We start from the raw sequence: 27898 nt of genomic DNA, 5'->3' as shown, positions 1-27898 counted from the left end.
CTGTCTAGGGTCTCAGAGGCCCAGTAACTGACGGAGTGGAAAAAACCTGCCTCCCAGCTAATCCACACAGACCTAAGAAATCCAATAACTTCCTTGAAAACAAAATAGCTCCCGCCAGGGCGTTCCTCCCTGAGCCTCAGAGCATCCCGCCCCCCGGGGAGGTCCTTCCAAAGAGAAACAAGAGACAGCGTGTCTTGGGTTGGAGGCCAGTGTGCACGTACGTGTGCACGTGCAGCTGTGTGCGTGAACACGGTAGAGACGACGTTTCAGCGCCCGCTCCCGCCCCTGCAACAGCCTGGGGAACCGGAGCGTCCCCGCCGGGGGAAGGAGGTGGGCGGTCAGACCCTCCCCGCGGTCCTGCGGGCGCCCAGGCCTCTTGGTCCCCGGTCTGGTTCCACAGTGGCCGGAGCCCCTCCGCTCGAGCCCACTCCCGTTTCTAGTCTGCCCGGAGGACACCAGAGGTGGTCCCCAGGATGGCTGCCCGGGAGGAGCCCTGGGTGCCCCTTGTCTTGCTGTCAGCCACGGGTGGTGGGTGACACTGGACACCCTGACATCCAGGCCTGGGACAGTGCAGCCTGGGCTCTGGCCGCCGGGCACCCTGGCCTCGCAAGCCTTCTCCAGCAAGGTCACCAGCGAAGAAAGAGGGGTGTGATGGCTCTGGGGTGCTCCAGGGCAGGGGTCAGGAGGGCCCTGCCTGCTGGGCTGGTGGTGGGCCTGTTCTCCCTCCGGCTCCTGGGAACCGGTCAGCTGACAGGGGGGCGGGGCGGAGGGAGCCTGGCCTGTCAGCCCCCGCACTTCCCCTCTGTGCTGGGATCCAAGCCCCTCGGGTCTGGCTCCTTGGCCAGGTCAGAGGGCCTGCAGAGGTGGGCAGCTTGGTGGGGGCCCCTTCCCAGGCCGAGATTGACCCTGGAGGCCTCACCAGCCCCGGTCCCTGGGAACCTGCCCCGTGGACCCGCCTGGAGGTGCACAGAGCCCCGTCCACACAGCGCTTCCCCTTCTCTCTTCCCAGCAGAGGTGTCTGGGCTCCTTGGGAACTGGGAGGACGCATCTTCTGGTCCTCCCCAGGCCCCAGGGTGAACAGAGGGACTCCCCAGGTTACCCTGTCACACCTGGACTGGGTGGCCCCCGAGCCACGTGACACCATCCTCCTCAGGGGCCCTATGTCCTCACTGTCTGTGTCGGGAGGTCCATTGGGTGACTCTTCGGGAACCAGGCAACCAGGCCCAGGTTACCCTCTGAGCGGGGGCTACTGGGAAAGGTGCTTCCCCAGGGGCCAGAGTGGGCGCTAGGCCTCAGGACCCAGAAGGGAGGGCAGAGGGCAGGGTGGCAGGGGCTCCAGCTCAGCTCTGCACCCACAGATCCCGTTCCCCAGGGCTGACCACTCAGGACCCCGTCACCCTGGCCCACCTTCTCTCTACATTCCTCTTCCAGGAAACAGGCAGCGTCAGCTCTGGAAGCGCCCAGGGGGCTGGTCCTGGGCCCAGCAGGCCCAGATGGTGATGGGGGCTCTGGGGCCAGGATGAAGAGATGAGCCAGCTGCCCACAGGGCCTGAGGCCACGGCTTGGGGCCCACAGCGGGGGCCGCACGGCTCCAGCCAGCAGCTCCCCGGGTCCCATCATGAGCCCCTCAGGGGCCAACATTCCAGGACGAGCTCTGCCTGGTCTGCCCTCCCCCCGTCCAGCTCAGCCACCCACCATGGGACCTGAGCGGGGAGGTGGGCACTGAGGGTTCGCACAATCCCATCCCCACGCCCAGGCCCTCCCTTCCCCGATGCCTGGTCATGGTGTCCATGTACGGGACGAGGGGGTTCAGGCACCTGCCTCCTTGCCCTTTCCTGATGCCGCTTGGGTTTGATGGTCAGGCCACATCGGGTGGGTCCGTATCCACTGTCCATACCCACGGGATGCCTTACCTAGGTCCCAGCATTCTGCACAGGAGGGAAGCACGCAGGGTGGGTTCCTGCTGTGGACACTTCCATCCTCATGCAGTCCCTGTCCCTGGAACTGTGGGCTGGCTTCTGAGGACTGATCACAGTGACAGCGGGGGCAGTGCCCGGAGGATGGCTTCTATCTCAAAGGACGCAGGGAACGTTTTCAACCTGGCAACATGCGTATGGTGCCAGGGGGGCAGGAACCAGAGGTGCAGGGGGGATTGGTCACTAACACATTCTGTGACCTACCTCCTGTCCGGGCAGGACACCTGCTGCTCCTTCCAGGGGACACAATAACAGAATTAGAGAAGGTGACTGCCCCCAGCAAAGGAAAGGATTCTCCTATTGGCTACTGACCCCAGGCAGGAGGGGAAAGTGGGTTTCTGTACAGAATGAGGGCCAGGAGAGCCGCGTGGGAGCACAGAGCTCCCTGGGGGCCGCCTGGTACTTCCAGGTCTGCAGGACAGGCTGGTGGGACCGTGGCCACCAAAGACTCAGCCACCTGGGGGATTGAGAGGGGGGATCGTCCATCAGGCGCGAAGCCAGACGGGCTGCGGGCGGGGAAGGCGGAGCGGGCAGTGGAGAAAGGAGGGCCCGCGTGTCGGCCGCACCCCAGGCCAGGCCCCGAGTGAGGCTCAGCAGCCTGGCCCGTGTCTCTCTGCTCGTGCGAGTGTGTGATTCCTTCGTGATTTTTCCTTCTTCCCATTACAGTTTTATATACATGTCGTTGGAGGTTAACTTTATAATCGTGGTTTTTTGGAAGCAGAACCTTCCGTTGGGCTGCGGCCGAGTGTGGGAAGTAGGTGCTTCCTCTGGGCGACAGCTGCAGGGGCGGTGCGGTGCCTCGGGTTAGGAGAAGGCGGGCATCTCCTCACCTGCACAGGGGATCCCGGTCTCTTTAGGGGGAAATCATCCCCTCCCCCTGTTGCTGGGAAGATCGCGTGGGCCTGGAGGGGAGTTAGAAGGCCGCCGTGCAGGGGGGCCGTTCATCAATTCAGTGCCTTTCGGCCCAAATCTGCCCTCCGTTACCCTTCGTTTATGAGAACTTCACGCCGCGAGCAGCTCTCTGCCGCTGGCCTGATGTTTGTGTAGGGGTCCCCTCGTGGGCTCCCGCACCCCCTCCTCCTGCGGGACCTGCGGGGCTCAACCCGCAGCGGGCGTCACGCGCCCCAGTCCTGACGCGGGTGGGTCCTGTCTACCGTCCTCAGCGCCACCGCAGACGACTGCTCTGCCCTCCTGACTTGCTGTTTTTTCTTGTGACAGTTTAGTAGGTGTTTTGTTTTGTTTTGGACTTTTCCCGTTTCATCGAAATATTCCACTTGGGCGTGTAAAGGTGTCCACGACATCTTCTTGTGACCGCTTAAATCGCCTCAGGCTGTGTTGTGACGCTGTGTCTCCTATTTGCAGCACGGGTTATTTGTACTTTCCGTCTGTCTGTCTCTCTGCTTCCTCCTTTCTTTCCTTCTTCCCTTATTTCCTCATTTCTTTCCCTTAAGCGGACTTGCCCAAGATCTGTCTACTTGATTAGCCTTTTCAGAAACCACCTTTGACTATGCACATCTGCTCTGTCGCTTTTTCCATTTCAGTCGTGGCCGCTCTGCATTATTTCTTCCTGAGCCACCTTTGGGGTTCACGCTGCTGCTCTTTCTACATTTCCTGAGCGAGAGGGTTAACCCTTCCTTGGTCTCCGCTGTGAACACACGCAGACGAGGCCGTGGGCCCCCCTCTCCAGCTGCAGGTATGTTTCACAAGCTTTGATGTAAAGTGCTTTTAATTTGTTTAGGTCAAAATATTTTCTGATATCCATGTGATTTCCTCTCCGGCTCCTCAGCTGTTTAGAAGAGCATTTCTTTTTTTTTTCCCCTTTCCTTTCTTTTTTTAAATTGAAGTATGGTTAATTTACAGTCTTGCTAGAAGGACATTTCTTAATGGCCAGGCCTGCAAAGATTTTTTTAGAAGATTTGATGTATAATATGCTTGTTTGTCATCAGATAATATACTCCTCCATTTTAATCTTTCTCTTTCTCTTTCATCTTTTTGCTCTGTGGTCTGGTAGTTCATCAATTTTTGTAAATACCCTTGTGGGCTACCTTTATGTGTAACAGTCAAAAACTGGGAACACTCGAAATGCCCGTCAGCGGGCAGACGGATGAACAGCCTGCGGTACATCTTTGCTTGGATACGGCTCAGCAGCGAAAAGGGAGGAACCACCAATTCAAGCGACAGTACGGATGCATTGCAAGGTCATTTCTTCCGAGTGGAAGAAGCCAGTAAAAGTGTAGGTTCTGTATGTTTCCACTTACGTGAAACTCTGGAAAATGCAAACTTATCTGTAGTGACAGCAGCCGTTGTGGGGAGAGGGGTCCAAGGAAACTTTTTGGGTGACAAACACGTTTACTTACCTTCCTCGTGATGGTTTCATGGACATACACATACTTAAAACCTGAACAAAGTGTCCACATTAAATGTGTTCAGCTTGCTGTATGTCAGTTTTGCCTCAGTAGAGCTGTTGGAAAGGATTTCCCTGTGTGCTTGGTGAGAAGCGTCCGTCCTAAGGCTGTTGAATGCAGTGCCCTCTCCATACCCATGTTATTCAGATCTCGCTGTCCTTATGGACCAGCACCCCTGCTTGTACTGTTATCTACTGAGGGAGGTGTATAAAGTAACCCCACAGGGATTGTGGGTTTGTGTCTCTTGTGGTTCTGTTATTTTTGGTTTGGTTGTTACAAGGCCATGTTATTAGTCACATACAAATTTAAAATTCTTTTATGTTCTTGATGGATTGATTCTACTATCATTCTCAAATAATCTTTTAATCACTGGTAATTCTTATGTCTTCAAGTCTGTTTGTCCGATACTACTATAACGTTCATTGGGTTAGTATTACCCAGGGGATCTTTTTCTTTCCTTACCTCCTAACACTTCTTTACCCTCTTGTCTTAAATATTTCTCTTATAAAACAGCGTATGATGGAGTTTTTAAAAGTCCTGTCTGATCAGCTTGTTATTTTAAGAGGTGCATTTAGTTAACTTTATTTAATGTAATAACTAATATATTGGGGTTTAGATGTACCATCTTATTTTGTGCTTTATATTTTCCCCACCTGTTTTTACCTTCCTGACACTTCCTTGGATTATTTTTCAATTCATCATTTTCTTTGTACTAATGTGTAATAAATATATGTATATATACGTACCTGTGTATATATGTATATAATTGTGTGCATATATGCATATGTGTATGCATGTATGTATACATGTATATATATTATGTGTGTGTGTGTGTATATATGTGTGTCGGCAGAGTAGACGCGGGGACTTCCCTGGTGGTGCAGTGGTTGAGAATCCGCCTGCCAACACAGGGGACATGGGTTCGAGTCCTGGTCTGGGAAGATCCCACATGCCGCGGAGCAACTAAGCCAGCGAGCCACAACTACTGAAGCCCGCGTGCCTAGAGCCCGTGCTCCGCAACAAGAGAAGCCACCGTGACGGGAAGCCTGCGCACCACAACAAAGAGTAGCCCCCGCTCGCCACCACTAGAGAAAACCCACGCGCAGCAACGAAGACCCAAAGCAGTTAAAATAAAATAAAAATTTTAAAAACCACAGAAACACCAGACACGGGATTTCCTGTGACGCAGCAGCCCCATTTGAGCATACAGCTCTGAGCCGTTTTTACCGGCAACACGCCGACAGCAAATGTGAGGGTTCCCACGCCAGCCAGCTCTCTGGTTCTCCGGCACCCACTGGGGGCCTACAACTCAATTTTGACGCTAGCTACCTGGAGTCAGTGCAGACCCCACAGGTTAGGGGCTCGACCCCACAGGACTGTCCTCACACCAGACACCACTACTTCTCCACCAACTATGAATCGGGCTCCCGTGATCCCTCCTCAGGCTATTTGCTAGAGCAGCTCACAGAGCTCAGGAAAACAGTTTACTTGCTATTTCCAGTTTATTATTAAGGACACACGATGCACTGAGCAGGGCTGGGAGCACATCCTTCACACCCTCTGTGGCGCCGCCTTCTCCCGGGCTGCACGTGCTCACCAAGCCGGAGCCTCTCCGACCGCACAGCTGGGGGGTTTGGTGGAGGCTGCATCACGCAGGCGTGGTTGATGAAATCGTTGCCCGTGGGTGATGAACTCCCTGGAGGTCGAGCGTGGGGCTGGAAGAGCCCCCTGGTCTTGCTGGACACCAGTCCCCACCCTAGAGCTTCGTAGGGGTTCCTAACCACGCTCCCCCGGAACCACTGCTCCGCCTTCCGTCTTTGTGGGTTTCCTGTTCTGGACCTTGCACACAAACGGAACCACACAACTTGTGAGCTTCTGTGTCTGGCTTCTTTCACTCGGTGTCCTCAGGGTTCATCCATCGTGCAGTGCGTGTCAGAATCCTCTTCCTCTCTGTGGCTAAAAGAGATCCATGCTGCGGTGCAGGTTCACAGCCCCCGGAGCTCTCCTGCCGAAACCGGGAACCGGCCCCCGCACGTGGAGGACGACGAGAGACAGCAGAAGAGGCGGACCCTAGAGGTCGGCAGGCGCCATGAGTAAGGGAACAGGGAACGTCCTCACGAGGCTTGTCCTGGGCCGCAAAACGAGTAGCTCTCCGCACCCAACGAATCCGAACAGTTCATTCAGGGGCCTTAGGGGCTTAGGCGGGCGCGTGTGCAGCCCAGGTGGCCCAGCCGCACAGGGCTCTCTCCAGGCTGTGTCCTGGAAACAGCTCCGCGTGCTGGAACTGGGGGAGGCGTGAGGAGCCTCGATCGCCCTGGTCAGCGGCGGTCACGTCCTCTGTTGATGGATGGCTGGGATCTTGTGTGTCCATTCATCTGTTGTGGACACTCGGCTGTCCCCAGTGTATGGCTGCTGCGGACCTCGGTCCCTCACAGCAGGTGCGCCGAAGTTACCAGGAGCAAAGGCTGTGTGGGCACGTGTGTTGTGTGCGCCTGTGCGTGTGCACGTGGTGTCTCTGTGTGTGGTGCGCGTGTGACACGTGTGCGGGAGACCCAGGCAAGGCCACGTTTCAGCATCACTCCCACTCCTCTCCACAGCAGCCTGGAAAACTGTGGCTTCCTCACCAGGGAAGGGGGCGGTCTGACCCTCCTGTGGTCCCGCCCTCTCCCACACCCAGGCTGGCCCCACGGTGGCCGGAGCCCGTGTCCCCTCTCTCTGAGCTCCCACAGCTCTGCAGCCGTACTCTGGCTGCCCTGGCTTGGCCCCACCGTGCACGGTTAAACCCCAGCAAACTCCTGAGACCTCAAGGGCCCTCCCTGCCGGGGGCGGGGCTGCTCCCCTTGAAATGGCCCCCCAGGTGGCGGTCACTGAGTCCACCCAGATGCAGCTCTGTCTTCCCGCCCATGTCACTGCCCTCGGGGACCTCAGAGACCTAGAAGGAACCAGAACTGCGCTAGCTCACAGGTTCCTGGACTCAGTATCCCCAGCAATGTCGTGGGCACAGCTCGGGCTGGGCCCACACATCCACCCGGCCCAGGCCAGCTGGGTTAGAATCCCACCGCGGGGGGTGGGACGCGGTCTGTGGCCCTTGCCCACGTCTGCCCCTGTCTGGCACACAGCTGCTACACTTCCAGGTCTGCAGGGAGGGCTTGGCTGAGAGAGATGGGGGGCGGAGCCCATCTGGGAAGTCGGGTCTTCTGATGTCTCCGTGCCTCTAAAGATCCAGGTGCCAGCGAGTCTGCGTCCAGGGCTTGGCTGGACCACCCGTGTCCTTGGCCTCGGGGCCCCCCGTTTTGACTCTACAGGGTCTCTGCTTGTCGAAGGGCAGAAGGTGGGGTTCCAGGCGACACTGACCCATCCTGGGGACAGGCTGGTAACCGGGCTGCCCAGAGCGTGGGGAGGGATGTCCAGCCAGGCTCAGAGAGAGGGTGCGGGTGGGATGGGCGAGGGGGTGTCCCGGGCAGCCGGCCAGCAGGACAGCTGTGACAACACTCAGGCCGGCAGGGGTGGGCGGCGTGCTGTTCACGGTGACTGTTCAGGCTGTACTGACGCTGAACAGCTACTCCTTGACTTGGCCAAAGTCAAGCCACTGGGAAAGGCAGGGCCCCTGCGCTCGGAGGACAGGGCCGGGTAGGAGGGTGCAGCGGCGGGAACATCCCGCAGGGCCCCTGCGCTGCTGTCACTGAGGGCCGGGCCCTCTCCCCCTGCCCGCAGGCGAGGGCAGCTCAGGGCAGAGCTTGCCCTTCAGACTCTTAAACGCGACACCTCTCTCCTCCCACCGTGACAAATACAGCAGCCGCAGGCCCGGCCGCACGCTTGCAGCATTCTTCTCTGTCCAGCCCCGGCTGTGCCCTGCAGGACCTGAGCGCCTGTCCCCCGCCCCCCAGCCGTCCTTGGGGGTATAGGCCCTGGGTCCTCACGCACCAGATCATGGCATATGCCACTTCCAAGAGGTGGTTTTCATTTAGCGAGAACGTTGCTGTGAAAGGGCTCAGCAGGGACCTGTCTTCTGGCTTGTGGGTGCTGCCTGCTAGGCCGAGGACAAACCACTCGCCCTGAAGCTTCAAGGGGCTGGGGGTAGGCAGAGTCCAGGATGGCCCAGAACCCCCCGTTGCACTAGGCAATGGCTCCCAGGCTGGGCCTGCCCCGGTCACACAGGCAGGAGCCCGAGGCCGCCCTGGGCCTAGCGGGGACGGTGATCCCGGCCCCTGGCTGGCCTCTCTGGGCCTCGGTTTCCTCATCTGTGCAGAGGGACTGAGATGTCTCCACCTCTCAGGGACGAGAGCAGGGCTGGCCTGGCTGGATTCCCCGCACCCCACTTGGCCGGCCCCCTCCCCCTCCCTCCCAGCCCCTGACCTGGCTTTCCTGGAAGCTCTGCAAAACCGAGCTGGGGACTGTCCGTGGGGGTGAGGTCTGGCCCTTCAGGGCCCTCGACAGGGAGAGTAGTACCCACGGGGCACACCATGGCCCCATCCCGGCAGGGACGGAGGGGAGAGAAGTGGCCATCAGTGTTGCCGACGCAGGGACTCCCCTTTTATGGGCCTGCTTGGCAGGCGGCCCTCCCTGGGGGTGCATCTCCTGCACTTTCCTCCTCAGGACCCTGACGGGAGGAGAGGTGGGTGCAGAGGGCTTGGGGGTGGGCTGGGCAGGGGCGGGGCCCACCTCAGCAGGGGGGGGCATCTGGGTCCCAGCCTGGGGAGGTGGGGTGCCCGCTGGGTCCAGCAGCTCCCAGGGAGGGCCCCGACCTTCCCATTCAGATTCCTGAGAGCCAGGCTCTGCACCGCTTTGGTCCCCATCCCGGGCACCCCACGCTGGGGATCAGAGGCCTGCAGTGTCTCCCCTGCAGCCTCACCCCAGCTGCACTCCACCACCGGTGGAGGACAGAATGCTCCGTCCCAGGACGGGAGCATGACGTTTCCTTGCCCGACGGGTCAGGGCTGGGGCATTCTCGCTGCAGGAACATGGCGCAGAGCCTGGGCCTGCCAGCCTCCACGCTGCTCCACAGTCCCTGAGGCCAAGGTGGGGGTCCCTGCAGTCACAACCCAGAGGGAGGGCAGGGGGCAGGGCAGGCCAGCCTGGCGGGTCCTGGGGACTGGGGGATAGTTGGGGAGGGCGTGGGCAGCCCCCAAAGAGCTCCTCCTCCCCACTGGCAGCGGAGTGCGTGGGTCCTGGGCTCCATCGGATAGCGGGAAGGACCTGTACTTGGCCCGTGGGCTCGTCCTGAGTCACCACCTCCCGCCCTTGGCCTGGGGCAGCCTGTCCTAAACAGGAGCCCCAGCCAGGCCACTGGGAGAGCCCAAGGCCCAGGGCTTCAGGCCCTGGCTCTGTCCCAGGCCCCCTCTCCTCTGGGAAGGGCCTGGCCCTCGCTGGGGCCCTCCCTCCCCAGGGAGTGTCTCCCCATTGCCAGCTGGACGGCTGCCAAGGTCTCTCCAGGTCAGCTGCAGGCCCCGGGCGGGGAAGGGGCGGGGGTCTGGGCAGCCGAGCCCCCATGCCTTGACCTCCCCGGGCCTGGCCAGTTAGCACAACTCACCTGCTTCCGGACTCTGGCCACAGCGAGAGAATTTGCAGACAACAAGCTGGTTTTCCTGGAACTTCCCAAAGGACCCGTCACGCTCCAACAGAAGCTGGGGCGGCAGCTCCCCCAAGACCTGGCCTCCACCTCCCACCCTACAGGCCCCAACGACCCCGCTGACCCCAACCTGATCCTAAACCCCCCCGAGATCGTGCCTAAAACCCGCCCCTCTGCACCCCTCCCGGGCTGGGGGCGCTCTGCCCCCCTCAGGTGGTGCCCTCCTACTGGGTGCTCTGGGGAGATCTTGAGGGGCAGTAGTCGGCCCCTCCACAAGTACGCCCACCCCTGCGACCACCTGCCTTCCCTGGTCAGCAGCGGAGGCCAGGCGGGGTCCCCACCCCACCCCAGGCCTGAGTGGTGCCCTAGGCCCAGGGATCCCACCCCCAGGCCCTGTTCATCTCCCTGGTGTGGGGCCAGCAGAGCAGGGCAGTGCTGGGTGAGCGCAGGCAGCGTGGGATGACCTCCCTGAAGGCCCCCCACGCACTGGGGGAGCTGGAGGTCCCCTCTGCGGTGAGGGAAGTCTGGCCCCCGTCCCCACATTCAGGGGCCTGGCCCATCTGTCCACTGGAGCTCCTGTGTGGACAGGTGCCCAGCAAGAAGGGCCAAGCAGGGGCTTCCCTGGTGGCGCAGTGGTTGGGAATCCACCTGCCGATGCAGGGGACACGGGTTCGTGCCCTGGTCCGGGAAGATCCCACGTGCCGCGGAGCGGCTGGGCCCATGAGCCATGGCTGCTGAGCCTGCGCGTCCAGAGCCTGTGCTCCGCAACCGGAGAGGCCACAACAGTGAAAGGCCCGCGTACCGCAAAAAAAAAAAAAAAAAAAGAAGGGCCAGGCACAGGGAGTTCCCTGGTGGCCTAGTGGTTAGGATTCGGGACTTTCACTGCCGTGGCCCAGGTTCAATCCCTGGACTGGGAACTCCCGCAAGCCATGTGGCAAGAAAAAAAAAAGAGAGAGAGAGAGAAGGGCTAAGCATAGAGCACCTGGTGGTCCCATAACAGGGCCAGCGATGCACCTGCTGTGGGACCATGGCGCCGGGGGCCTGGGACACGGCAGCCTCACGTCCGGGCGAGGCCAGTGCACTCCAGGTCAGTGCTCCTTGGGCGTGAGCGGCCCCTCCACGTTCCCCAACTAAGACTGCCAGTTAGAGGGTAGTTTCCATAGAGTTTTCAAAGTTTTTCTTTCTTCTAAGATATTAAAAACCACCTCTCATAATTAAAAGGCCCAAACAAATTATAATTAATAAATACCTTTACATTAAAAACGATTCATCTGGGGCTTCTCTGGTGGCGCAGTGGTTAAGAATCCGCCTGACAATGCAGGGGACACGGGTTCGAGCCCTGGTCCGGGAAGATCCAACATGCCGCAGAGCAACTGAGCCCGTGTGCCACAACTACTGAGCCTGCGCTCTAGCGCCTGCGAGCCACAACTACTGAGCCCGCGAGCCACAACTACTGAAGCCCGCGTGCCTAGAGCCCGTGCTCTGCAACAAGAGAAGCCACCGCAATGAGAAGCCCACACATAACAAGGAAGAGTAGCCCCCATTCGCCGCAACTAGAGAAAGCCCGCGCGCAGCAACAAAGACCCAACACAGCCAAAAATAAAACCAAATAAATACATTTAAAACAAAAACGATTCATCTAGAGCTACAATTGTTTCACCCAGTTTTTGAAAATTTAATTAGAGCTTGTTAAACATTTTAGCAAAAGCAAAATGCGTCGCGACGGTAGCCCTCCGTTCCCCACCGCCCCCTCCCATGTAAGGAGCCAGCCGCGGGTGGGGCTGGCCTGCTCTGTGGCCTCGCCCCTTTGATCCCTTGAGAGGTCCTGGCGTGGTCCCTGGGATGCTCAGCTCTGCTGGAAGGACCCTTTCTTCCCCCAGAAGCTCTGAGAGGGGCCTCTAAGGAGCCTGGCCTGCCCACACCCCAGAGCAGAGGCCCTCCTTTCTGTCTGGTGGATGCGGGGCCAGGCATGCAGTGGTCTCTCTGGGGCCCGGCCAGCTCTGCGCTGCGGCCCATGTGACACAGGTGCCCGTGTGGCCTCCAGCTCTGCTCTGCGGGGTCTTTGTCTTCCCCTCTTCCCACCAGCCCTGTCTGCCCTTCTGGGAGGCCGGTGCCGAGGGACACCGGGTGGGCACGGCCCAGACTGGGGTGTCGGGCACAGTCCCTGCTCGCTGTGGACACACCAAGCCCTCCAGGGCTGCGGGCTCCTGCCAGCAACCACCACCCCAGGCCTCCTGGTCCGGACTGGGTCAGCGGGTGCGGAGGGCAGGTGGGCATACAGAGGTGGGGCCAGGGGCCTCTGACCCTGCTCTCCGGGGACCAGGCAGCGGTCCCTCCCGTTCTGTGGCCTACAGCTCACCCACGGAGGCCTGGTCCTCCCCGCAGCCCAGGGAAAGAGGCTGCTGGGGGCATGAAATGGGGCTGGGGTGGGGGTCCAGCTCCCAGGTGCCCCCTCAGCCTCGCCATCGTCAGGGAATGGTGAGCACTGGACCTCAAGCTTCCAGGGTCAGGAACCTGCCACCTGTGTGCCCAGAGGCTGGCATGCAGTGGGCATTTCAGGAATGCTCATCAGACAGACCCTAAGCCTCCCCAAACAGGGCGACTTGGGGCGTTTTCCCAGGCCCGGCTTTGGCCAAGCCGATGACCGGCTCCCTGACCCTCCAGCCCCGGTCCGGCCCAAGCCGGGGGCTGCCATTTGCCCTGAAGCTCTCCCCAGGTTCTCTTGAGGGAGGCTGCCCCTTCTCCTGATTGGGGGGGGCACAGCGGGAGGGGGACAGGCAAGCACACAGTGGTCTGGCCGGGCAGTGTGTACCAGGCACAGGCGTCCACAACGTCCTGGAGACAGCGCTGACTGGCCGTGGCTCTCGCCCAGCAGGGGCGGGGGCGGGGTGAGGGAGGGAGCGGGGCGGGCGTCCTGGGACCCAACAGGGCGCTGGGTGGGTGGGCGTGCGTGGGGGGCAGCACCCTCCCACGTCCCCAGCGCTGTGGGAATTGGCCGATGTCCTCAGCTGTTTAACAGGACGGGTCTGGACAGGCGAGCTCTCGTGGGCAGGGGCCGGAGCTGAGCCCACGTGGACCCTGGCACCGCAGGCGAGAGCACTTCCCTCCCTACGGCCCCCGGCAGCTGTCCCTGCCGGTGGGAGCCCCGGGAAGACCCTGGCTGGAGAGACGGAAGGACAGCTGGATCCCAGAGTGATTTGCTCTGTACTCGCGCCCTTTGGTCTCCGTTTCTCGGGCATCAGATGGTTGCAACCGCGGATTTTCTCTTTGGCGTTTCTTCCACTGTCGGAGACCCTTGGCGAGGGATGGGCGGGTTGGCCAGGACATTGGTGTGTGGAAGGGACGCGCAGTCTACGGGGGGGTTGGGGGTGTGTGTGGCCCTGTCCCAGCACTCGACCCCCTCCCAACAGTCCACAGTCACTCGGAGGGGCCCCTCCAGGCAGCGGTTGGGGGGGCGAGGACATCGTTTCCAGTCCCCGCCTGCCTCTCCCTGGGCCTCGGAGCTCCCACGTTCCAGAAAGGTCTTCTCTACAGGCCAGAGGTCATCTTGTGGGCCCTCATGGCTGGTGACCTTGGGCTGACATTGGGTGTGGGCTCCTGGGGGCAACCCAGTCTGTCCAGGGGTCCCTCCCTCTGCACCTAGAGCTCCCGTGCTCACCCCAGTACTGGCAGGCCTGCTTCCCCCAGATTGGGGTAGAGACCCCCCCACTTTGTGCTTCCTGGCCGCTCACCCACATGATCTCCCCTCAGGGGCACCCGCTGCCCGATGCCAGGAGTGGACCCAGCGCCGGGGTGGTCGGTCCCAATCGCGGGCCAGTCTTGTGCCTTGTCTGGCCCTGCCGGCCCCTGTGGTGGCTGTGAGGGGCAGCTCAGCCTCACATCCTCCTAAGACAGATACCAGCTCACCCCAGGCCCAGGCACGACCCAGGAAATGGAATGGAGCCTCCCTGCCAGCTCCCTTGAAACTGCCTACCCTCCCCAAGGGCCTTTCCTGCCTTGGCCACAGGGCCCCCTGGGACTCTGGGCCCCTGCCTCCCAGGAGGGCGCTCAGTGGTCAGCAGGCAACAAAAAGGATCTGAGGGGCGGGTTCCGCATCTCTCTAGAAAAGGCCGACGTGTCTGGACAAGGCGAGTTCAGGTCCTGGGCCCACCCGGGGCAGCCCAGCGAGGCCAGCATGGCAGGCGTGCACAGAGTCAGGGAGCAGAAAAGACAAGGACAACCACAGCGCGATGGCCAGAGGAGGGAACACTGGGGACAGGGAGTCTGGGCACTCTAGGCCTTGAGAAGGAACCACTCCCCACCCCCACCTCCCTGGGGAGGGCTCTTCACCAGGAGACAAGCCGATGCCCTCCTGGCCCACCCGGGAAGCAGCCCCACGTGTCCGTGAGATGACAGGTGGGCAGAGACCCCGGCCGGGTCCAGCGTGGAAAGGAAGAATTCAGGAGCTGAGACTGACAGCGTTTAATGAAGGCAGCACCCCGAGCTCCTGGCAGCGAGGCGCAGCTTCGGGGTCGGACGGGAGAGAGTCCCCCACTCAGCAAGGGGGCGGCGGGTGCTGCACCTCCAGGGCCTTGGCTGCTTGTTGGTGCAGGGCTGCCGCCGGCCTCACCTCCTCACTTCTGCAGCACAGACGAGACCCAACCAGGAGGGAGCCGCGCGCTGCCAGCCCCCTGCCACACCGCCCCCGCCGGCGCTGCCCACTCACCATCCAGGACGTGAAACTGGTCCGCGGCCTCGCAGAAACCTGGGGGCCGGGGCTGGGGTCAGGGGTGGCGGGGCCGGGGCGCGGGGGAGGGCGAGGTGGACCGCGGGAGACGCAGGGACACTCACCATACTTGGGGAAGAACAGGGTGTGGTCCTCGGTCAGGTTGGCACCCTGGACCCGCTGCTCAAACACACTCAGGAATGATTCGCTCACGGGGAGCGAGCGGGCTGTGTGCGGGACACACGGGGCTCCTGGGCGCCCGCTGGGTGGGTGCGGGCTGGGCGGGCAGGGCGCTCTGGGAGCTGGGCTGTGTGCCGGGGGCTGTGATCTGACCCCTGCCCCCCACCCCCGGTCTCCTCTCTGTCCCCACATCTGGGTCTAACGGCAAGGGCAGGGGAAAGGGAGGGGAGCGTCCATGTGCCCATCCGGGCCCACCCAGACGGCCCTGCGCGTGTGCAGACCCGGTCCCGCGGGGACGTACCGTACAGCTTCACCGACAGCCGCCGCGCCCGCTCCAGGTACAAGATGGCGAAGCCCCGGTAGTCCGTCTCCCCAACGACCACGTCCACCGCCCCTCGGGCGCCTCGGGCTGGGCGGAGCCAGGTCGGGGTCAGCCTCACCCCCAGCCCTGCACCCTTGTCCCCGTGGCCCGCGCCTCACCTTGGAGCAGAAAGCGACCTGGGAGCCCCGTGTCACCGTAGAGCTGCCGCACCTGCCAGCAGATCCCATCCCTGGGGGTTGGGGGTGGGAGGAGGCACAGCAGGCTTGGGGACCCCAAACTGGGTGGGGCCTCCCGGGACCCTGGTCCCAGGGCCGCAGGCCGCTGCAGGGGTAGGGTTGGGGGCCGGGGTGGGAGTCGGGAGGCTGGGTGGGGGCGGGGCTCCGTGCCGGGACTCACAGCTTCCGGAAGGTGCTGACAGCCATGGCTGCACCCTGAGGAGTCACATGCAGTGTGGTGGCCTCAGCCCGGTGGCCCTGCTCCTGCAGGGAGCGGCACGCAGAGGCCACGGCCACAAGGAACCAGGTCCCTGAAAACTGGAACAGGCCCCGTGAGGGCACGCAGGGACGGGGGCTGCAAAGCTGGGCGCGCGCCGCTCCAGCTCCTCCAAGCCTACCCGCTGCGCGTCGAAGTTGGCCTTGGGCTGGATGGCGCTGATGGGGGACGGGGGCCGAGGGGGTCTCTGAGCCCTCTGACCCAAGGAGCCGACGGCCAGGAGCAGAGTCAGGAGGGATGCCGTCCTGGGGGGCAGCATGGTGACAGCAGCGACGGTGACAGGCCTGGGGGAGGCGCAGGGCAGGATGGTCAAGTCCCGGGTCGGAGTCCACTGCCCACTGCTGCCCAGCCGTCCGGCCCGGGAAGTCTGTGTGCATCCCCCACCCCCCCGGCCCTGGGGCAAGCAAACGGACCGCCCCCCACCCCGGCCCTGCCCCTGCCCCGGCCTCCTCACGAACTCAGCCTCACCCTGCACATCTGACCTCGGCCCTGCACTTCCCGGCAGGGCCCTGTCGCCATGTCCTGTGTACAAAGTCCGAGTTGACCTCTGGCTTCTTGCCCACAAGCCCCCACGTGACTTCCAGTGTGGCTGGTGCTCGTCCCTTTGCACATTCATCTCCCTTAAACCGCCAACAGCTCCTTGAAGTACGGACTAGTCTTATCCCCACAGCGAAGAACACTTGTGCCCGACACTGGGAAGCGCCGGAGCCAAGTCTCGAACCGGAGATCTCGAGCCTCGCCCGCAGCCCCGCCCACGACCCACGGCGCTCGGCCGCCGCCCCTACCGGCCGCCAGGGGCGCTGTTTCTGGAGAGACCGAGCAAACACAGGCGCACGAAGAAGCACCGCCCGGGCCGCGGGGCCTGAAGCGCAGGCGCAGTAACAGCCAACGCGGGCTGCTGGGCTCGGCCCTCGACGGCCATCGATGCCTCGGGGCTCGTGACGTTGGCCTGGCGGGCTCGGTCATAGAGACGCGACGGCCGGAGCGGCGACGGAGGGCGGAAGCGGGTCTGCGGGCAGAGGCCTGGCGCCGGGGCGGGGGCAACGCAGCCGGGCGGAGGCGGCCGCGGTGAGTGGGGTCGGCCCGGCGAGCGTCGACACCAGCCATGTCCGAACCCCGGCCCGGACCCCAGCGCCCTGGCCCCGGGGAGCGTCGTCACCCCGCCCCGATCCCCGGCCCGGCCCCCCGGCCCCCGTCCCCAGCTCACCCGGCAGTGGCCGCACTGGCCCGTCGCCCACCTGGCAGGGCTCCCCTAGGCCAGAGGGCAGGGGCCAGGGCCGGCTGGTGTCCCTGGCGGCGTCTGGGGCAGGCGGGCTGGCCCTCGTCCCGCCGGCCCCAGGTCTCTCCTGAGAAGGATCTCTGTCCCATGTTGACAGCTCCGAAGGCTGGGGCAGCAAGGTCAGAGAGGCAGGGTGCACAGGGGTCACCGACCCTTCGTTTCTCGGTCTCAGAGCGGTCACCAGCCCTGCCAGCCAGATGACTCCCTGGGATCCTGTGGGGGGAGGTCAGAGGGACCCGCCCAGGGCCCCACTCAGGACAGAAGGCCTGTCCTGAGGAGGGGGCTTTTGGGGTGAGGGTGGGTCTGGGGTCTCAGGGCCCGCCGCCAGCTCCACCTCAGGCTGGACCAGGCCCGGAAGCTGCCTGTTCCGGGGATGACTTGGCCTTTCCGGGGACCCTCAGGAGTGTGGGGTCCAAGCAGCGTGGCTGTCCAGGAGGCTTGACGGGGCTCTTGGACCCTTGGCCACGGGCGTTCTCCGCACATGCCTAGCCCCGTGGAATTCCCAGCGGGGCAGCTGGCGGGCTGCCTCAGCTCAGCCGCAGGCCCCTGCGCCTCTCCTTGGGCCTGGGGGCTGGTGTCCTCCCTGGTCCAGCTGGCGGCTAAGGGGACCGTGCATGGGTTTCAGGGCCGCCTGGGCAGAATGTCACGATGGACGAGGGGGGCATACCCCTGCTCCCCGACAGCCTCGTTTACCAGATCTTCCTGAACTTGGGCCCGGCCGACGTGCTGGCCGCGGGGCTGGTGTGCCACCAATGGCAGGCCGTGTCCCGGGATGAGTTCCTGTGGAGGGAGCAGTTCTACCGCTACTACCAGGTGGCCCGCAACGTGCCCCGACACCCAGGTCAGCACCTGCACTCCGCCCTGAAGCCCCACTGGTCCTCGTGCTGGTCGAGGACAGCCAGGCTGTGCCTCAAAACACAGGGCCTGGGAGGGAGGCCGAAGGGTGGGCAGGGCTGGCCTCTGAGGCGTGGGGCCCCAGTGTGACACGCCCATACACACACACAGCGGCCACATCCTGGTACGAGGAGTTTCGGCGGCTCTACGACACAGTGCCCTGCGTGGAGGTGCAGACTCTCGAGGAGCACACCGACCAGGTCCTGCACCTTAGCTTCTCCCACTCAGGCTTCCAGTTTGCTTCCTGCTCCAAGGACTGCACCGTGAAGGTGAGGGCGGCTAACCCTGTAGGGAGAGAGGGCCAGGCCACGAGTGACAGCTGGCCCGTTTGCTGCATCCGCATGGGGAGGCCCGGGACCTGGACCACTGGCCTGGATCACCCAGGCTGGGAGGCTGGGGCTGGGCGGCCCTAACTGCCTACAGAGAAGAGAGGGTCCTGCTCGCAGCTGGTCCGGAGCCGGCCCCAAGCTCCACGTACTCACATCCCTCCGGCGGTCTGACAGCCAAAGACAAGGGGCCCCCACCGGATGGCGGTTTCCAAGCACTGGCTCAGCCGAGCCGACCAGGAGAGGGGCCCCGTGCAGGGCGGGATCACGAGGTGCACCTGCTCGGCTCCCCATGCAGATCTGGAACAATGACCTGAGCATCTCACTGCTGCACAGCGCAGACATGCGGCCCTACAACTGGAGCTACACCCAGTTCTCCCAGTTCAACCAGGACGATTCTCTGCTGCTGGCGTCCGGGGTGTTCCTGGGGCCCCACAACTCCTCCTCAGGCGAGATCGCCGTCATCAGCCTAGGTGAGAGTGGGCCGAGGGTGGGCGGCCCTCGCACCGGGGCTGTCCCACCCAGGCCCCTGCTCCATCTCCATCTCTGCCCCGACAACCCCGCCCCTAATGCCCAGCTCCACCCCCTGCCTGGACAACCCCCCCCATCCCTCCAGCCCCGCCTCCCCCCCCCCCCCCCCCCCCCCGCCTCGCCCCATCCTGCTGCTACCCGCAGACACCTTCGCCTTGCTGTCCCGCGTGCGCAACAAGCCCTACGACGTGTTCGGTTGCTGGCTCACGGACACCAGCCTGATCTCGGGAAACTTGCACCGCATCGGGGACATCACGTCGTGCTCTGTGCTCTGGCTTAACAACGCCTTCCAGGTGCGCGGCGGGGGGGGGGGCCCTGGGGGCCCTGCGGCCGGCGGCAGCCCCCAGCAGCCCGTGCCCACCCCTGCGCTCCTGCCCCCAGGACGTGGAGTCGGAGAACGTGAACGTGGTGAAGCGGCTTTTCAAGATCCAGAACCTGAACGCTAGCACCATCCGCACTGTCATGGTGGCCGACTGCAGTCGCTTCGACAGCCCGGAGCTCCTGCTGGACGCCGGCGCCCCTGGCGCAGGCCCCGGCCGTGTCTTTGACCTGAGCAGCGACAGCGAGGACCAGGCGGTCGACCCGGGCCCGGCCCGCGCCAAGGGCTTGCGGCACGTCCTGGAGGGCCGGGCCCAGCCCCAGCTGTCAGAGTGCGCTCTGGAGACCAAGGCAGCCGAGCTGCTGGCCCAGGGCCACACCAAGCCCCCCGAGCGCAGCACGGCCGCCGCTGGCAACAAACTCCTCATCTTCACCACGGGCTGCTTCACCTACTCGCCGCACCAGATCGGTGAGGGGCCCTGGCGAGGCTCCCCGGGCTGGGGCGGGGCCCGTCTGTGCGCAGAGTCCCTTCCTCCCTTTGCCCTGGGGGTGAGCGCTTGTGCAGCCCCCCGGGGCGCACCTTCGGATCCAGGGGCACAGGGCCGGTGGCGCCGCGGGCGTCTGGGCGCTCCCAGGCACCGAGGCGCTGCCCACCCGGCCCCCACAGGCATCAAGCAGATCCTGCCGCACCAGATGACCACGGCGGGGCCCGTGCTGGGCGAGGGCCGGGGCTCCGACGCCTTCTTCGACGCGCTCGACCACGTCATCGACGTGCACGGACACATCATTGGCATGGGCCTGTCCCCCGACAACAGGTGGGCGTCTGTTGGCAGCCTGGGTGGGGGCGTCCGCAGGCCCTTACTGAGCAGCGTGCCCATGCAGGTACCTGTACGTAAACAGCCGCGCCTGGCCCAGCGGCTCGGTGGTGGCCGACCCCATGCAGCCGCCGCCGATCGCGGAGGAGATCGACCTGCTGGTGTTCGACCTCAAGACCATGCGGGAGGTGAAACGGGCCCTGCGCGCCCACCGTGCCTACACGCCCAATGATGAGTGCTTCTTCATCTTCCTGGATGTCAGCAGGGACTTCGTGGCCAGGTCCGGGGGCGGAGCCGGGTGGGGAGGGGCCCCAGTGGGCGGTCGGGGGCTCATCCCAGGCGCTCTCGCAGTGGGGCAGAGGATCGGCACGGCTACATCTGGGACCGCCACTACAACATCTGCCTGGCCAAGCTGCGGCACCAGGACGTGGTCAACTCAGTGGTCTTCAGCCCCCAGGAGCAGGAGCTCCTGCTGACGGCCAGCGATGACGCCACCATCAAAGCCTGGCGCTCACCACGCACGGTGCGTGTCCGCCAGGCCCCGCGCCCGCGCCCCTTCTTCTCCTGGTTCGCCAGCCAGAGGCGCTGAGGGGCGCTGGGACCCACCGAGGAGGCCACGGAGGCCCATGGCCCTTTTTCGGGGGTTGAGCTGCTGCCCAGAGCGCGCGGGGGCAGAGAAGCTTGCTGCAGAAATGCCTTAGGAGGGGGGCCCCGTGAGGCCACGGCGGGGGACGGCCTGGCCCCCACCACGCTCGTGCACGCACACCGCCTCCCACAGCTGTGGCGCTCGGCCTTGGGCAGCCGGGGCCGTCTCTGGCTGGCTTGGGCTGCACAGGACACTGGGCCCCCGCTCTTCACCCACCCCCTTCCCCTGGGCCTGGGCTCTGGGACAGTCTGCACAACACGTTCCCCTTGGCCAGCCCTGTGGGGCCCTGGCGGTGTTTGCTGGGCCCAGCCTTGCCCAGGGAGCCCAGGCTCCCTTTTCTGGGAACTCCCCAGCGTCAGGGTCGAGATGCGGGTCAGGCTGCCATGGGCCGGGCTGCCATGGGCCCAGGGGACCTGCATGTCACTGGTTCAGGGTCTGAATAAAAAGTTGGCAACAGCACAGCGCCGACCAGTCTGTGCAGGGAGGGGCGTGGCATCCAGTGTGTGCAGGGAGGGCGTGGCATCTATATGGGCCCTCGTCGTGCCTGCTGGACGGGGCAGGTGCCCTAGGCCACACGCTAGGAGCTGCCCTGAACTGGGCAGCGGGACACGAGTCTGCGTCCCCAGCCGCTGCCCTCGCTGCCTCTGTGGACAGGTCCCCGAGCGCAGACTCTGGAGCACGTCCGGCACGTGTGCGCTCCCCGCCAGCAGGGGGCGCAGAGGGACACGGCCTGGCAAGTGTCAGGCACCAGGGGCGGCGGGGGGCTGGTTTCAGGGCTTGGAGTTCTCAAGGGGGTGCCCTGGCTGGGGCAGGGGCAGGGGCAGACCTCTGGGGCCTGGCACGTGACAATGTGGACACAGCAGAGGTGGCAGCAGAGGGGCGGGGGTGGCCCCAGCTGTACCCTTAAGCCTGGCCCAGGCCCATCCTGGGGGCTCACCTGGCCCGCTTGTTCATCTCGGGACACCCCGGGGTGGAGGTGCAGCCCGGCTGCACGTGGAGCGATGGTGCTGAACTGCCATCGGCTCCACACTTGGCACGCGCCAACGTGACAGTCGAGAAGACACGTGGATGGGCCTTGGGGGACAGCGTGTTTCTCCAGGCCAGAGGCAGCGGTGAGCAGAGGCTGCCCCGGTTGCCTGCGGGGTCAGAGCCAAGCTGGCCGCAGGCAGACGGGCTGGGCAGGGCAGGGTACAGACACGAGGTCAGGGAAGCTGACCCAGGAGGAGTTCGGACTGGAGGGCAAGGTGCCCGGAGGAGCCAGCCAGTGGCACAGCTGCGCCCCGAGGACAGAGCCCCAGCCCCACAGCTGCAGCGGGGAAGCCTGGGCCCCTTGGTCTGTCTCCAAACAACTGGACGGGTGAGAACAGGGAAGGGAGCCCAACAGCAGCGGAGCCCGAGCGCTCTGCGTGGGACCCGCCTGGATCCGCAGCCAGGAGCCCAAGCTCGGCCTCAGACAGGAGCCAGGAAACCCCATGGGTAGCTGCGAGGTGACGCGGTTTCTGGAAAAGACTGGAGATATGTTTAATTTAAAGCCATCAAGGAAACCTACAAAATCTATAAAACAAAAGCGGCGGAATCGGAATCAAGAACATGCAGAAATCGAAAAATTAGAAGGGAGCCAACAGAGAAGAGAGGTTGATTGGAACTAAATGCTTAACACATGGAAAGAAGGCTGGACCAGGCCCACCTGGTGTGAGGACTGGGAAGCGGGTGACAAAAAGCAGAGAGAAAGAAACGTGCCAGAGGAGGGGGGAGGCCCGGGAGGCGGGGGTGGGGGTGGGGGGTGGGGAGTGGGGGGTGGGGGGTGGGGGGGTGGGGGTGGAGAGCAGGTGGAGGCGGGGTTGGAAGAGGACACCCATCCCCAGAGCACGCGAGCTGAGGTCTGATTGAGGGCAGCAAGCAGGCTCGAGCCTCCAAGCTCCATAGGAGGTGGGTGCAGGTGGGGAGGCGGGTGCAGGTGGGGAGCTGGCTCGAGGCCCTGCCCCTCCGGAGGTGTGGCCAGAAACCTGAGCAGAGGCACGGGGCAGCCGAGGGCTCCGACAAGGGTGCCATGGCAGGCGGGGCAGGGGCAGTGGCAGCACTGGGGCCCTCAGCACTGGCACCTCTCACCGGTGCCCACCCTCAGTTCCTGGGCCTGCACACGGCACAGCCGCCAGCCTGCCATGGGGTCGGGAAAAGGGACTTGTGAAGCTGAGTGCAGAGAGGCCGGGTGATCCCCGGGGGCTGTGTGGCCCCAGGCACAGCCAGACTAAGGAGGGGCACGACAGAGCAGGGTTAACGGGAGTGCCAGGTTTCAGGCTGGAGGCCAGACGGGGTGCCAGCAACCAGACCAGAGGGAGCAGCTTGAGAAACAGCCCGTGAAGTGGTTGTGACGCCCAGGACCGCCCGTGAGCTGCCGGTGTGCTCCTGAGGCTCAGGCCCAAGGCTCGGTGAGCTTGCAGAGCAGCACGCAGGACCAGCCGGAAGAGCATGGCTTTCGGGGCTGGGCTGACGTGGGGTCCAGCCCGCGGGTGGCAGTGGGAACGTGAGCCTGGGCCTAACCAGACCCAGACCTGATAAGGTCAACGTCCAGAATCTAATCTACAGTTACCCAGCACACGAAGAGCTGGGAAACGTTCAACTCAAGGGAAGCCAAGGATGCTGAAGTCACCTGACAGAGACAGAGTGGCTCTTATAAAATGCCTGAGTGAGCAAACACGTTCTGCAGTGGATGTTAAGATATAAACAAAAAAGGGAAATAACCAAAAATTTAAAACTCCAGACAAACTCCATAGCAGGATGGAGAAGTCAGAGGAAAGAGTCAGTGAACTTGACTAAAGACAGGACAACAGAGATGGTCCAACCTGAACAGGCGCGCAAAGGTCTAAGCGCAAAAGGAGAGGAGGAAGCGATTTGAAGAAATGATGGCTGAAAACGTCCCCAAATTTGGATATAAACCTACAGATATAAACCTACAGATTCAAGAGGTTGAGCAAAAGGACAAACTCAAGGACATCCACACCCGGACACATCTAAATCGGTGCTGAAAACCGAAGACAAAAGAAACCTGAAAGCAGTGAGAAGATGCACCTCGGCCCCCCGGGGAACAGCCTGTGGTGACTACAGATTCCTCATTAGAAACCACGGAGGCCACAGGAAGTAGCACTTTTTTTTTTTTTTTGGGGGGTGCGCTGAGGGATCTTAGTTCCCTGACCAGGGATTGAACCTGGGCCCCGGCAGTGAAAGCCTGGCGTCCTACCCACTAGGCCACCAGGGAACTCCCAGCAGTAGCACATGTTTTAAGTGCTGGGGAAAAGGAAAGACTCAGCCTGGAGTTCTATATCCAGTGAAAATGATCTGCTCTAACAGAAATGCCGATGGGAGCTCTTCCGACAGGAAGGAGATGGTGTCAGGAAACCTGGATGGTCAGCAGGGAGGGGACAGCAACAGAAACGGTGAACACTCTCCTCTTGAGTTCTCCGAACACATTCGGCTGCTGAAAGGAAGTTTGTTATGGTGTCGTCCGGTGACATGTCCAGCACACAAAGGTAACGGGGGAACCACAAAGGGGCCTCCAGGGTGGTAAGGTTTCTACATCCCAGTTAAAGAGCAAACTACTGATTCCAAGTAGACTGGAACAACCACTAAAACCATAAAGAGAGAGAGTCAGTATCACAACAGATGAACTAAAATTGAATACTGGGACTTCCCTGGCAGTCCAGTGGTTAGGACTCTGCACTTCCAACGCAGGGGGCACGGGTTTGATCCCTGGTTGGGGAACTAAGATCCTGCATGCTGCATGGTCAACAAAAAACAAAAAACAAGCAAACAAAAAACCCAGAGAGAACCAACAGAAAACAAACACAAAATGGTCAACTTATATCTAGCGTATCAATAATTACATTATTGTCAACGTGAAACTTAAAAACAAAAAAACCTACAACCCAACTATGCCATCTTTAAGAAACTCAAATATAGTATAGGTTAGTTAAAAGTAAAAGGATGGAAAAATGTATACCACAAAAATACCAGTGAAAAGAAACAGGATGTTAATATCAGACAAAGTAAAGCACATTTCAGAAAAAGTCTGTTACCAAGAAAAAAGAGGGACATTACACACTGATACATGAGTAAATTCACCAAGAAGATATAACAATCCTACATGTGTGTGCGCCTAACAACAGAGCCTCAGAATACACAAAGCAAGAAGTGACAGAATGAGAGGAGAAACAGATGCATCTGGAGGTACAGTTGGAGACTAGGTGCTCCTCTCTCAGTGAAGGTCGAACTAGTCACAGAGGCAGCAACGTGCAGGAGAACTGAGCCCTCCCCTGTGTTAGCTTCCTGGGTGGCTGGAACAAAGTACCACAAACTGGGAAGTTTAAAACAACAGAAATTTATTGTCTCAAAGTTCTGGAGGCCGAAAGTCCAAGGTCAAGGTGCTGGCAGGGCCACTCTCTCTGGGGGAAGCCCTTCCTGGCCTCTTCCTAGGTTCTGGCATTTGCCAGACATCAGGCGCACCTGACCTGTAGACGCATCACTGCGACCTTCTGTCTTCACGTGGCATCCTCCTCCCTGGGCCTGTTCACGTGCTCTTCCCTCTGTGCACGTCTGTGTCCATGTTTCCCCTTTTCAGAAGGACACCAGTCATATTGGATTGAGCCCACCCTAATGACCTCATTTTAACTTATCTCTGTAAAGACCGTATTTCCGAATAAGGTCACAGTCTGAGTTACTGAGGGTTAGTACTTCATATCTTTTGGGGAGTCACAATTCAACACATGACAGCTATCAGCCAACTGGATCTAATCGATACGTATGGAACACTCCCCCACCGACAGCAGAAGACACGTTCTTTTCTCTTTTTATTTTATTTTATTTATTTATTTAGTTTTGGCTGCGTTGGGTCTTCGTTGCTGCGCGCGGGCTTTCTCTAGTGGCGGCGAGCGGGGGCCACTCTTCGTTGCGGTGCGCGGGCTTCTCATTGCAGTGGCTTCTCTTGTTGCGGAGCACGGGCTCCGGCGCGTGGGCTTCAGTAGTTGTGGCACGCGGGTTCAGTAGTTGTGGTGCATGGGCTTAGTTGCTCCGCAGCATGTGGGATCTTCCCGGACCAGGGCTCGAACCCGTGTCCCCTGCACCGGCAGGTGGATTCTTAACCACCGTGCCACCAGGGAAGCCCTGACATGTTCTTTTCAAGTGCACATGAAACAGCCACCAACGTGGACCACAGCCTGCACCACAGAAGGAGCCTCAGACACAGGAAGACGAGGGGGCACAAGTCAGCTGTGAGCAGACAGCACACATGATGCTGTCCCTCTACTTGAAGGTTTGTTTTTTTTTGGCCGCAATGCATCCATGCGGTATCTTAGTTCCCCAACCGGGGATCGAACTCGTCGTGCCCCCTTCAGTGGAAGCGCAGAGTCTTAACCATTGGACCACCAGCGAGGTCCCTACTCGATGTTTCTAAATGATTATTTTGTGCGTTGAAAAAATAAGATGGAATTAAATTCTAGATAACATGGAAGACAAGGGAGTAGGAGGTCAAATAAAGGCATAAATTAAAACTCACATCCCAGTGGGAATGCCAGATGGTGCAGCCACTTCGGAAGGTAACTTGACAGCTCCTCTGATAGTTAAACACACGCCCCACAGCTCCCCTCGGAGGCATCTTCCAGGAGAGAGGGAAACACACGTCCATGCTAAGACTCGTACACAATGCTCACAGCAGCCAAAGGCGGACCCACCCACGAGTCCATTACTGCGTGTCCATCCACACCGGGACGGTCATTCAGCTTGAGGCTTCAGAACCTTGAAAACCTCATGCTCCAAGAAGCAGACGTCAAGGGCCAGGTTGTGCGACTCTGCTTATACGAGTGTCCAGCACAGGCAAATTGGTGGAGACGTGGGTCAGTGGTTGCCAGGGGCAGGGGGCGGGGGACGGGAACGTCCTAAACCAGGTTACAAGGCAGCGGCCCGCCCCCGGGTTCCTCCTCTGGAGCTCAGTTTCCCCCTGGAACCCTGGTTCCCTGGCAGAAGTGACTCCACAGCAGCTCACACTCCTCGAGGGCAGGGCCGGCGCCTGCAGTCCTGACTGCAGACGTCCACTCCTCGCTCCATCGCAGGGAGGGCACCTGTCCCGAGCTCCTCTGGCAAGTCCCCCAGATGGAGAGCCTTCCCGCTGCAGTCTCTGAGTCCACGCCCTTCCAGCGCTACCTTCTCCGGACCCTGGGCACCTCGGGGCAGCCACTCCCGTGCCCACGTCCCACCTTCCCAATGAACGGGCTCAAGTCTTCCTTCTGCTGTCACCTTCTTCCCGCTCCTTGTCCTTGTGGCTGAAGAGTACCTTTCTACGCCTCTCATTTTACTGTTCTGTTTCATTTTAAGGGTAAGGAAACAAACTCATTAATCTACTTGGTTTAACCTGAAGTGACCTGATGGAAACACACACACAAACACCATATATAAACAAACTTCAAACGTAAAAACCCAGTATGTTAAAAACAAACAGTATGTTTAAAACTATCAGAACAGGACTTCCCTCGTGGCGCAGGGGCTAAGAATCCGCCTGCCAGTGCAGGGCACACGGGTTCGAGCCCTGGTCCGGGAAGATCCCACGTGCCGCGGAGCAACTAAGCCTGTGCACCGTAACTACTGAGCCTGCGCTCTAGAGCCTGCAAGCCACAACTACTGAGCCTGTGAGCCACAGCTACTAAAGCCCACGTGCCTAGAGCCCGTGCTCCGCAACAAGAGAAGCCACCACGATGAGAAACCCACGCACCACAACGAAGAGTAGCCCCCGCTCGCTGCAACTAGGGAAAGCCAGTGTGCAGCAATGAAGACCCAACGCAGCCATAAACAAATAAATAAATTTATTTATTTATTTAAAAAACCCCCAACCATCAGAAGAAAACAGTATTTGTCAGGCCGGTGGGGGCAGGGGGCTGGGACTTCTTGACTAAGTGGCCAGCGGCACTGTCCATGACCCGCATGTGTACAAGCGCTCCATTTCTGTGCACACCTGCACACATGGCCCACACGTGCTCCACGGCCAGTTTCCGGGAATACTGGGAGCTCTCTCCGACCAGGAGGAAAACAGGACCAACAACCCAGCAGGCAGGCGGGCGGCAGGCAGGGACCCTGGAGGAGCAACAAGCCTGCACGCACGAGCAGCAAGGGCTGGACGGGATGGGACGGGCAGCAGCGGGGATGCTCTGTCCAGGTTAGGAGGGCAGAGCGGGGAGGCACGTGCCCGAGGGAACGTGGAGGAGGGACACCGTCTGTGTCTGCGCCTGGCCCGCCGTGCGGTGCTCAGCACACCAGGCGTTCCCCTGGGGGAGGGGAAGAGGGCTCTGCAGAGGACTGGGTACACGAGCCTTACTTGTGGGTGACCACAGAGACAGAAATTCAAACAGAAAAGGAGCCAAATCCATGAGGGCGGTGCCTTGGCCAGTGAAGGAGGTG

General features: G+C 61.4%; 3 protein-coding genes and 1 long non-coding RNA gene across 7 annotated transcripts; 2 read left to right on the top strand and 2 right to left on the bottom strand.

The window, feature by feature from the left end:
• The first annotated feature begins 2970 nt into the window (after nucleotides 1-2970).
• LOC111176909 (uncharacterized) lies at nucleotides 2971-5599 on the top strand. Its single transcript, XR_002645190.2, has 3 exons — nucleotides 2971-3669; nucleotides 3988-4209; nucleotides 5235-5599. It is a non-coding gene; the product is annotated as an uncharacterized LOC111176909 (long non-coding RNA).
• Nucleotides 5600-6366: 767 nt separating this feature from the next.
• LCN12 (lipocalin 12) lies at nucleotides 6367-8876 on the bottom strand. Its single transcript, XM_089912665.1, has 3 exons — nucleotides 8738-8876; nucleotides 8306-8442; nucleotides 6367-6451 (listed from the first exon to the last, which is right to left on the bottom strand). Exons 1-3 carry the CDS (start codon nucleotides 8852-8854, stop codon nucleotides 6367-6369), a joined length of 339 nt encoding a protein of 112 aa, XP_089768791.1. The 5' UTR covers nucleotides 8855-8876.
• A 1942-nt stretch (nucleotides 8877-10818) lies between these two features.
• Nucleotides 10819-16449, bottom strand: C8G (complement C8 gamma chain). Of its 2 annotated transcripts, XM_089914035.1 has the most exons (8): nucleotides 16118-16358; nucleotides 15771-15933; nucleotides 15554-15690; nucleotides 15316-15386; nucleotides 15137-15244; nucleotides 14781-14882; nucleotides 14656-14694; nucleotides 10819-14569 (listed from the first exon to the last, which is right to left on the bottom strand). In XM_089914035.1, exons 2-8 carry the CDS (start codon nucleotides 15906-15908, stop codon nucleotides 14556-14558), a joined length of 609 nt encoding a protein of 202 aa, XP_089770161.1. In that variant the 5' UTR covers nucleotides 15909-15933; nucleotides 16118-16358; the 3' UTR covers nucleotides 10819-14555. The 2 variants fall into 2 exon arrangements, 1 of the variants encoding a protein (XP_089770161.1); XR_016393693.1 differs by lacking the exon at nucleotides 10819-14569 and having other exon boundaries at nucleotides 14781-15244; nucleotides 16118-16449.
• Nucleotides 16450-16588: 139 nt separating this feature from the next.
• Nucleotides 16589-20917, top strand: FBXW5 (F-box and WD repeat domain containing 5). 3 transcript variants are annotated; one of them, XM_022578128.3, is made up of 9 exons: nucleotides 16589-16717; nucleotides 17554-17769; nucleotides 17934-18091; nucleotides 18447-18621; nucleotides 18824-18972; nucleotides 19061-19466; nucleotides 19665-19812; nucleotides 19898-20092; nucleotides 20164-20917. In XM_022578128.3, the coding sequence occupies exons 2-9, from the start codon at nucleotides 17577-17579 to the stop codon at nucleotides 20399-20401; spliced, it is 1662 nt and encodes a 553-aa protein (XP_022433836.2). In that variant the 5' UTR covers nucleotides 16589-16717; nucleotides 17554-17576; the 3' UTR covers nucleotides 20402-20917. The 3 variants fall into 3 exon arrangements, with proteins under 3 accessions (XP_022433836.2, XP_022433834.2, XP_022433835.2); XM_022578126.3 differs by having other exon boundaries at nucleotides 16590-16717; nucleotides 19880-20092; XM_022578127.3 differs by lacking the exon at nucleotides 16589-16717 and adding an exon at nucleotides 16767-17047 and having other exon boundaries at nucleotides 19880-20092.
• Nucleotides 20918-27898: the final 6981 nt, after the last annotated feature.

The sequence above is a fragment of the Delphinapterus leucas genome, chromosome 6, assembly GCF_059928025.1.
Source record: "Delphinapterus leucas isolate spDelLeu-1000000601 "Yukka" chromosome 6, BTC_Dleu_Yukka2, whole genome shotgun sequence".
Lineage (NCBI taxonomy): Eukaryota > Metazoa > Chordata > Mammalia > Artiodactyla > Monodontidae > Delphinapterus > Delphinapterus leucas.
This window is presented reverse-complemented; position numbering and strand designations above follow the sequence as displayed.

Bases quoted from the DNA above. Each gene is read 5' to 3' on its own strand.
- C8G (XM_089914035.1), bottom strand. From the start codon at position 15,908: ATGCTGCCCCCCAGGACGGCATCCCTCCTGACTCTGCTCCTGGCCGTC. The intron at 15,691-15,770 runs GTAGGCTTGGAG...GGCCTGTTCCAG, and splicing joins CCAACTTCGACGCGCAGCGG to TTTTCAGGGACCTGGTTCCT. The intron at 15,387-15,553 runs GTGAGTCCCGGC...CCCAACCCCCAG, and splicing joins GTCAGCACCTTCCGGAAGCT to GGATGGGATCTGCTGGCAGG.
- FBXW5 (XM_022578126.3), top strand. From the start codon at position 17,577: ATGGACGAGGGGGGCATACCCCTGCTCCCCGACAGCCTCGTTTACCAG. The intron at 18,092-18,446 runs GTGAGGGCGGCT...CTCCCCATGCAG, and splicing joins CCAAGGACTGCACCGTGAAG to ATCTGGAACAATGACCTGAG. The intron at 20,093-20,163 runs GTCCGGGGGCGG...GCGCTCTCGCAG, and splicing joins AGCAGGGACTTCGTGGCCAG to TGGGGCAGAGGATCGGCACG.
- LCN12 (XM_089912665.1), bottom strand. From the start codon at position 8,854: ATGGGGCCATGGTGTGCCCCGTGGGTACTACTCTCCCTGTCGAGGGCC. The intron at 8,443-8,737 runs GTCAGGGGCTGG...AGCCCCTTGAAG, and splicing joins AGAGCTTCCAGGAAAGCCAG to CTTCAGGGCGAGTGGTTTGT. The intron at 6,452-8,305 runs GTGCGTGAGGAC...GCCGACCTCTAG, and splicing joins GTGGCATATGCCATGATCTG to GGTCCGCCTCTTCTGCTGTC.